The sequence below is a fragment of the Hemibagrus wyckioides genome, linkage group LG24 (genome assembly GCF_019097595.1).
Source record: "Hemibagrus wyckioides isolate EC202008001 linkage group LG24, SWU_Hwy_1.0, whole genome shotgun sequence".
Classification (NCBI taxonomy): Eukaryota; Metazoa; Chordata; class Actinopteri; order Siluriformes; family Bagridae; genus Hemibagrus; species Hemibagrus wyckioides.
The window spans coordinates 20,355,769-20,364,955 of NC_080733.1; the positions used below are offsets into that span (position 1 = coordinate 20,355,769).

The following is a 9,187-nucleotide window of genomic DNA, read 5'->3' on the forward strand; positions in this document are numbered from 1 at the left end:
TGAGTTACAGTGTGTTACAGTGAGTTAGAGTGTGTTACAGTGTGTTACACTGAGTTACAGTGTGTTACAGTGAGTTAGAGTGTGTTACAGTGTGTTACACTGAATTACAGTGTGTTACAGTGAGTTAGAATGTGTTGCAGTGTGTTACAGTGAGTTACAGTGAGTTACAGTGAGTTAGAGTGTGTTACAGTGTGTTACACTGAGTTACAGTGTGTTAGAATGTGTTACAGTGTGTTACAGTGAGTTAGTGTGTGTTACAGTGAGTTATAAAGTGTGTTACGGTGTTTTACAGTGAGTTACAGTGAGTTACAGTGTGTTACAGTGAGTTATAAAGTGTGTTACGGTGTTTTACAGTGAGTTACAGTGTGTTACAGTGAGTTACAGTGAGTTAGAGTGTGTTACAGTGTGTTACACTGAGTTACAGTGTGTTACACTGAGTTACAGTGTGTTACAGTGAGTTAGAGTGTGTTACAGTGTGTTACACTGAGTTACAGTGTGTTACAGTGAGTTAGAGTGTGTTACAGTGTGTTACACTGAATTACAGTGTGTTACAGTGAGTTAGAATGTGTTGCAGTGTGTTACAGTGAGTTACAGTGAGTTACAGTGAGTTAGAGTGTGTTACAGTGTGTTACACTGAGTTACAGTGTGTTAGAATGTGTTACAGTGTGTTACAGTGAGTTAGTGTGTGTTACAGTGAGTTATAAAGTGTGTTACGGTGTTTTACAGTGAGTTACAGTGAGTTACAGTGTGTTACAGTGAGTTATAAAGTGTGTTACGGTGTTTTACAGTGAGTTACAGTGAGTTAGAGTGAGTTATAAAGTGTGTTACGGTGTGTTACAGTGAGTTAGAGTGAGTTAGAGTGTGTTACAGTGTGTTACAGTGTGTTACAGTGAGTTAGAGTGTGTTACAGTGAGTTAAAGTGTGTTACGGTGTGTTACAGTGTGTTACAGTGAATTAGAGTGTGTTACAGTGTGGTACCGTGAGTTACAGTGAGTTGGAGTGAGTTACAGTGAGTTAGAGTGTGTTACAGTGAGTTACAGTGAGTTACAGTGTGTTGCAGTGAGTTAGTGTGTGTTACAGTGAGTTAGTGTGTGTTACAGTGAGTTAGAGTGTGTTACAATGAGTTACAGTGAGTTAGAGTGTGTTACAGTGAGTTACAGTGTGTTACAGTGAGTTCTAAAGTGTGTTACGGTGTGTTACAGTGAGTTACAGTGAGTTAAAGTGTGTTAGTGAGTTACAGTGAGTTACAGTGAGTTAAAGTGTGTTAGTGAGTTACAGTGTGTTACAGTGAGTTCTAAAGTGTGTTACGGTGTTTTACAGTGAGTTACAGTGAGTTAGAGTGTGTTACAGTGAGTTACAGTGTGTTACAGTGAGTTCTAAAGTGTGTTACGGTGTGTTACAGTGAGTTACAGTGAGTTAAAGTGTGTTAGTGAGTTACAGTGAGTTACAGTGAGTTAAAGTGTGTTAGTGAGTTACAGTGTGTTACAGTGAGTTATAAAGTGTGTTACGGTGTTTTACAGTGAGTTACAGTGTGTTACAGTGTGTTACAGTGAGTTAGTGTGTGTTACAGTGAGTTATAAAGTGTGTTACGGTGTTTTACAGTGAGTTACAGTGTGTTACAGTGTGTTACAGTGAGTTAGTGTGTGTTACAGTGAGTTATAAAGTGTGTTACGGTGTTTTACAGTGAGTGACAGTGAGTTAGAGTGAGTTATAAAGTGTGTTACGGTGTGTTACAGTGAGTTAGAGTGAGTTACAGTGTGTTACAGTGTGTTACAGTGAGTTACAGTGAGTTAGAGTGTGTTACAGTGAGTTAAAGTGTGTTACAGTGAGTTAAAGTGTGTTACGGTGTTTTACAGTGTGTTACAGTGAATTAGAGTGTGTTACAGTGTGGTACAGTGTGTTACAGTGAGTTACAGTGAGTTACAGTGAGTTGGAGTGAGTTACAGTGAGTTAGAGTGTGTTACAGTGAGTTACAGTGAGTTACAGTGTGTTGCAGTGAGTTAGTGTGTGTTACAGTGAGTTAGTGTGTGTTACAGTGAGTTAGAGTGTGTTACAATGAGTTACAGTGAGTTAGAGTGTGTTACAGTGAGTTACAGTGTGTTACAGTGAGTTCTAAAGTGTGTTACGGTGTTTTACAGTGAGTTGCAGTGAGTTAGAGTGTGTTACAGCGTGTTACAGTGAGTTCTAAAGTGTGTTACGGTGTGTTACAGTGAGTTACAGTGAGTTAAAGTGTGTTAGTGAGTTACAGTGAGTTACAGTGAGTTAAAGTGTGTTAGTGAGTTACAGTGTGTTACAGTGAGTTATAAAGTGTGTTACGGTGTTTTACAGTGAGTTACAGTGTGTTACAGTGTGTTACAGTGAGTTACAGTGTGTTACAGTGAGTTATAAAGTGTGTTACATTGTTTTACAGTGAGTTAGAGTGTGTTACAGTGAGTTACAGTGAGTTAGATTGTGTTACAGTGAGTTAGAGTGTGTTACAATGAGTTACAGTGTTACAGTGAGTTACAGTGAGTTACAGTGTGTTACAGTGAATTAGAGTGTGGTACAGTGTGGTACAGTGAGTTACAGTGAGTTACAGTGTGTTACAATGAGTTACAGTGAGTTAGAGTGTGTTACAGTGAGTTACAGTGAGTTACAGTGTGTTACAGTGAGTTACAGTGTGTTACAATGAGTTACAGTGAGTTACAGTGTGTTACAGTGAGTTACAGTGTGTTACAATGAGTTACAGTGAGTTACAGTGTGTTACAGTGAGTTATAAAGTGTGTTACATTGTTTTACAGTGAGTTAGAGTGTGTTACAGTGAGTTACAGTGTGTTACAATGAGTTACAGTGTTACAGTGAGTTACAGTGTGTTACAGTGTGTTACAGTGAGTTAGAGTGTGTTACAGTGTGTTACAGTGTGTTACAGTGAGTTACAGTGTGTTACAGTGTGTTACAGTGAGTTAGAGTGTGTTACAGTGAGTTACAGTGAGTTAGAGTGTGTTACAGTGAGTTAGAGTGTGGTACAATGAGTTACAGTGAGTTACAGTGAGTTACAGTGTGTTACATTGAGTTACAGTGTGTTACAGTGAGTTAGTGTGTTACAGTGAGTTCCAGTGAGTTAGAGTGAGTCATAAAGTGTGTTACAGTGAGTTAGAGTGTGTTACAGTGAGTTACAGTGAGTTAGAGTGTGTTACAGTGTGTTACAGTGAGTTAGAGTGTGTTACAGTGAGTTACAGTGAGTTAGAGTGTGTTACAGTGTGTTACAGTGAGTTACAGTGTGTTACAATGAGTTACAGTGAGTTTGAGTGTGTTACAATGAGTTACAGTGAGTTAGAGTGTGTTACAGTGAGTTACAGTGTGTTACAGTGAGTTACATTGTGTTACAGTGAGTTACAGTGAGTTAGAGTGTGTTACAGTGAGTTAGAGTGTGTTATAAAGTGTGTTACAGTGAGTTAGAGTGTGTTACAGTGAGTTACAGTGAGTTAGAGTGTGTTACAGTGAGTTACAGTGAGTTAGTGTGTTACAGTGTGTTACAGTGAGTTACAGTGTGTTACAATGAGTTACAGTGAGTTACAGTGAGTTATAAAGTGTGTTACAGTGTTTTACAGTGAGTTAGAGTGTGTTACAGTGAGTTACAGTGAGTTAGAGTGTGTTACAGTGTGTTACAGTGAGTTAGAGTGTGTTACAATGAGTTACAGTGAGTTACAGTGAGTTATAAAGTGTGTTACAGTGTTTTACAGTGAGTTAGAGTGTTTTACAGTGAGTTACAGTGAGTTCGAGTGTGTTACAGTGAGTTAGAGTGTGTTACAATGAGTTACAGTGAGTTAGAGTGTGTTACAGTGAGTTACAGTGAGTTACAGTGAGTTAGAGTGTGTTACAGTGAGTTAAAGTGTGTTACGGTGTTTTACAGTATGTTACAGTGAATTAGAGTGTGTTACAGTGTGGTACAGTGTGTTACAGTGAGTTGGAGTGAGTTACAGTGAGTTAGAGTGAGTTACAGTGAGTTGGAGTGAGTTACAGTGAGTTAGTGTGTGTTACAGTGAGTTAGAGTGTGTTACAGTGAGTTACAGTGAGTTAGTGTGTGTTACAGTGAGTTAGAGTGTGTTACAATGAGTTACAGTGAGTTAGTGTGTTACAGTGAGTTAGAGTGTGTTACAATGAGTTACAGTGAGTTACAGTGTGTTACAGTGTGTTACAGTGAGTTACAGTGAGTTATAAAGTGTGTTATGGTGTTTTACAGTGAGTTACAGTGAGTTACAGTGAGTTAGAGTGAGTTACAGTGAGTTGGAGTGAGTTACAGTGAGTTAGTGTGTGTTACAGTGAGTTAGTGTGTGTTACAATGAGTTACAGTGTGTTACAGTGAGTTAGAGTGTGTTACAATGAGTTACAGTGAGTTAGAGTTTGTTACAGTGAGTTATAAAGTGTGTTACGGTGTGTTACAGTGAGTTAGTGTGTGTTACAGTGAGTTAGAGTGTGTTACAGTGAGTTAGTGTGTGTTACAGTGAGTTAGAGTGTGTTACAGTGAGTTAGAGTGAGTTAGAGTGTGTTACAGTGAGTTAGTGTGTGTTACAGTGAGTTAGAGTGTGTTACAGTGAGTTAGTGTGTGTTACAGTGAGTTAGAGTGTGTTACAGTGAGTTAGAGTGAGTTAGAGTGTGTTACAGTGAGTTACAGTGTGTTACAGTGAGTTATAAAGTGTGTTACAGTGAGTTACAGTGTGTTACAGTGAGTTATAAAGTGTGTTACGGTGTTTTACAGTGAGTTAGAGTGTGTTACAGTGATTTAGTGTGTTACAGTGAGTTAGAGTGAGTTAGAGTGTGTTACAGTGAGTTACAGTGTGTTACAGTGAGTTACAGTGTGTTACGGTGTGTTACAGTGAGTTATAAAGTATGTTACAGTGTGTTACAGTGAGTTAGAGTGTGTTACAGTGAGTTATAAAGTGTGTTACAGCGTGTTACAGTGAGTTAAAGTGTGTTACAGTGAGTTAGAGTGTGTTACAGTGAGTTAAAGTGTGTTAGTGAGTTACAGTGAGTTACAGTGTGTTACAGTGAGTTATAAAGTGTGTTACAGTGAGTTAGTGTGTTACAATGAGTTACAGTGAGTTAGAGTGTGTTACAGTGAGTTACAGTGAGTTACAGTGTGTTACAGTGAGTTATAAAGTGTGTTACAGTGAGTTAGTGTGTGTTCCAGTGAGTTAGAGTGTGTTACAATGAGTTACAGTGAGTTAGAGTGTGTTACAGTGAGTTACAGTGGGTTACAGTGAGTTATAAAGTGTGTTACAGTGTTTTACAGTGAGTTAGAGTGTTACAGTGAGTTACAGTGTGTTACAGTGAGTTAGTGTGTTACAGTGAGTTATAAAGTGTTTTACAGTGAGTTTCAGTGTTTTACAGTGAGTTAGAGTGTGTTACAGTGAGTTAGTGTTACAGTGAGTTACAGTGTGTTACAGTGAGTTAGTGTGTGTTACAGTGAGTTATAAAGTGTTTTACAGTGAGTTAGAGTGTGTTACAGTGAGTTAGAGTGTTACAGTGAGTTACAGTGTGTTACAGTGAGTTATAAAGTGTGTTACGGTGTTTTACAGTGAGTTACAGTGAGTTACAGTGAGTTATAAAGTGTGTTACCGTGTTTTACAGTGAGTTACAGTGTGTTACAGTGAGTTATAAAGTGTGTTACAGTGTGGCACAGTGTGTTACAGTGAGTTAGAGTGTGTTATAATGAGTTACAGTGAGTTAGAGTGTGTTACAGTGAGTTAGAGTGTTACAGTGAGTTACAGTGTGTTACAGTGAGTTAGTGTGTGTTACAATGAGTTACAGTGAGTTACAGTGAGTTATAAAGTGTGTTTCGGTGTTTTACAGTGAGTTAGTGTGTGTTACATTGAGTTAGAGTGTGTTACAGTGTCTTAAGGTGAGTTATAAAGTGTGTTACGGTGTTTTACAGTGTGTTACAGTGTGTTACAGTGAGTTACAGTGAGTTATAAAGTGTGTTACAGTGTGTTACAGTGTGTTACAGTGTGTTACAGTGAGTTACAGTGTGTTACAGTGAGTTAAAGTGTGTTAGTGAGTTTCAGTGAGTTACAGTGTGTTACAGTGAGTTATAAAGTGTGTTACAGTGTGTTACAGTGAGTTACAGTGTGTTACAGTGAGTTACAGTGTGTTACAGTGAGTTAAAGTGTGTTAGTGAGTTACAGTGAGTTATAAAGTGTGTTACAGTGAGTTATAAAGTGTGTTACAGTGAGTTAAAGTGTGTTACAGTGAGTTATAAAGTGTGTTACAGTGTGTTACAGTGAGTTAAAGTGTTTTAGTGAGTTACAGTGTGTTACAGTGTGTTATAAAGTGTGTTACAGTGTGTTACAGTGAGTTAAAGTGTGTTAGTGAGTTACAGTGTTTTACAGTGTGTTACAGTGAGTTACAGTGAGTTATAAAGTGTGTTACAGTGTGTTACAGTGAGTTAAAGTGTGTTACAGTGTGTTACAGTGAGTTAAAGTGTGTTAGTGAGTTACAGTGTTTTACAGTGTGTTACGGTGTGTTACAGTGAGTTATAAATTGTGTTACGTTGTGTTACAGTGTGTTACAGTGAGTTATAAAGTGTGTTACGGTGTGTTACAGTGTGTTACAATGAGTTATAAAGTGTGTTACAGTGTGTTACAGTGTGTTACAGTGAGTTATAAAGTGTGTTACGGTGTTTTACAGTGAGGTACAGTGTGTTACAGTGAGTTATAAAGTGTGTTACGGTGTGTTACAGTGAGTTATAAAGTGTGTTACAGTGAGTTATAAAGTGTGTTACAGTGTGTTACAGTGAGTTAAAGTGTGTTACAGTGAGTTATAAAGTGTGTTACAGTGTTACAGTGAGTTAAAGTGTGTTACAGTGAGTTATAAAGTGTGTTACAGTGTTACAGTGAGTTATAAAGTGTGTTACAGTGAGTTAAAGTGTGTTAGTGAGTTACAGTGTGTTACAGTGAGTTAAAGTGTGTTAGTGAGTTACAGTGAGTTACAGTGTGTTACAGTGAGTTACAGTGAGTTATAAATTGTGTTACGTTGTGTTACAGTGTGTTACAGTGAGTTAAAGTGTGTTACAGTGTGTTACAGTGAGTTAACGTGTGTTACAGTGAGTTATAAAGTGTGTTAGTGTGTTACAGTGAGTTAAAGTGTGTTACAGTGAGTTATAAAGTGTGTTACAGTGTGTTACAGTGAGTTAAAGTGTGTTACAGTGAGTTATAAAGTGTGTTACAGTGTTACAGTGAGTTAAAGTGTGTTACAGTGAGTTATAAAGTGTGTTACAGTGTTACAGTGAGTTAAAGTGTGTTACAGTGAGTTATAAAGTGTGTTACAGTGAGTTAAAGTGTGTTAGTGAGTTACAGTGTGTTACGGTGTGTTACAGTGAGTTATAAATTGTGTTACGGTGTGTTACAGTGTGTTACAGTGAGTTATAAAGTGTGTTACGGTGTGTTACAGTGAGTTACAGTGTGTTACAGTGAGTTATAAAGTGTGTTACGGTGTGTTACAGTGTGTTACAGTGATTTATAAAGTGTGTTACGGTGTTTTACAGTGTGTTACAGTGAGTTATAAAGTGTGTTACGGTGTGTTACAGTGTGTTACAGTGAGTTATAAAGTGTGTTACGGTGTGTTACAGTGTGTTACAGTGATTTATAAAGTGTGTTACGGTGTGTTACAGTGAGTTACAGTGTGTTACAGTGAGTTATAAAGTGTGTTACGGTGTGTTACAGTGTGTTACAGTGATTTATAAAGTGTGTTACGGTGTTTTACAGTGTGTTACAGTGAGTTATAAAGTGTGTTACGGTGTGTTACAGTGTGTTACAGTGAGTTATAGAGTGTGTTACGGTGTGTTACAGTGTGTTACAGTGAGTTATAAAGTGTGTTACGGTGTGTTACAGTGTGTTACAGTGAGTTATAAAGTGTGTTACGGTGTTTTACAGTGTTACGGTGTGTTACAGTGTGTTACAGTGAGTTATAAAGTGTGTTACAGTGTGTTACAGTGTGTTACGGTGTGATACGGTGTGTTACAGATAATGTTTAGGATTAGATTGTGACTTGACGGTTTGTGTCTCCACATAGAGGACGTGACGTTAAACCCTGTGACGGCATATCCCTTCCTTATCCTCTCAGACGACAGAAAGCAGCTGAAGCGTGGAGAGAAGTTGCAGTTTTTCAGAAACAGCACTCAGAGATTTGACGTGTGGAGCTGCATTACAGCTAAAGAGGGATATGAAACAGGACGCCATTACTGGGAGGTACACATACTACATGCACACACACACACACACACACACACAAACACACACACACACACAATATGCTTACTTGTTTTTCCATGAAGGTTGTATTATTTTGTGTGTGTGTGTGTGTGTTGTGCAGGTGAGTGTTGGTGATAATAAAGACTGGAAAGTTGGCGTGCTCAGAGACTCTGCCCAGAGGAAGGGGCTGTTTGATATGAGCCCCAGTAACGGTTACTACGTACTGTGGTGGAGCACCAATCAACTGCGAGCGCTCACAACCCCTCCCCTGACCAAGGTGAAGATGAACGGCCGTCTGCGCTATCTTGGAGTGTACCTAGACTGTGAAGAGGGTCATGTGACCTTCTTCAATGCCAAGACAGGCTCTGAAGTCTACTCCTTCATTATAGAGGGAGGGTTCAATGAGAGGATGTTCCCTCTGTTTGGAACGTCCGATAAAGAAGTACCACTGATGTTACCGGCTTCACCAACACACATGCCTGAGTAAAGGAACGAGGGGAAGAGGAGAAAGAGGGAACGAGGGGAAAAGGAGAGAGGGAACGAGGGGAAGAGGAGAGAGGGAACGAGGGGAAGAGGAGAGAGGGAACGAGGGGAAGAGGAGAGAGGGAACGAGGGGAAGAGGAGAGAGGGAACGAGGGGAAGAGGGGAAAAGGAAAATTAGGGAAACAGAAATGAGGTGATGAAAGGGAAATACCTGAAAGTGAAAATAAATATTTAAAACAGAAATAATAAAAATGTCTCAGAACAAATGTTTTAGATTAAATAAGTCTGTAGTCTGTAGTATGACATACGCTGTGTCTGTAAATCAGAACAAATCACCAGGAGTTTAATCAGACTGCTCTTTACTGTGTGTGTGTGTGTGTGTGTGTGTGTGATAGATTCTGGCTATAACTGACTCATGCTGACTTTTTGGAAATGATTTTGGGGATGATTTTTTTTCTAGGTTTGTGACAGAGATG

General features: G+C 38.8%; 1 protein-coding gene across 4 annotated transcripts in view; it reads left to right on the plus strand.

Moving 5' to 3' along the window:
- The window catches only part of LOC131345212 (E3 ubiquitin-protein ligase TRIM7), a 32,954-nt gene that overhangs the window by 23,727 nt on the left and 40 nt on the right, over positions 1-9,187 (plus strand). For 3 of the 4 annotated variants that reach the window (XM_058377997.1, XM_058377998.1, XM_058377999.1), the window contains 2 exons: positions 8,050-8,225; positions 8,350-9,187. The exon at positions 8,350-9,187 is cut by the window's right edge and continues 40 nt beyond it. In XM_058377997.1, the coding sequence (XP_058233980.1) occupies positions 8,050-8,225; positions 8,350-8,715 (542 nt within the window). In that variant the 3' untranslated portion in view covers positions 8,716-9,187. The remainder of the gene's footprint in view (positions 1-8,049; positions 8,226-8,349) is intronic. The other variant, XM_058378000.1, reaches the window with a different exon arrangement.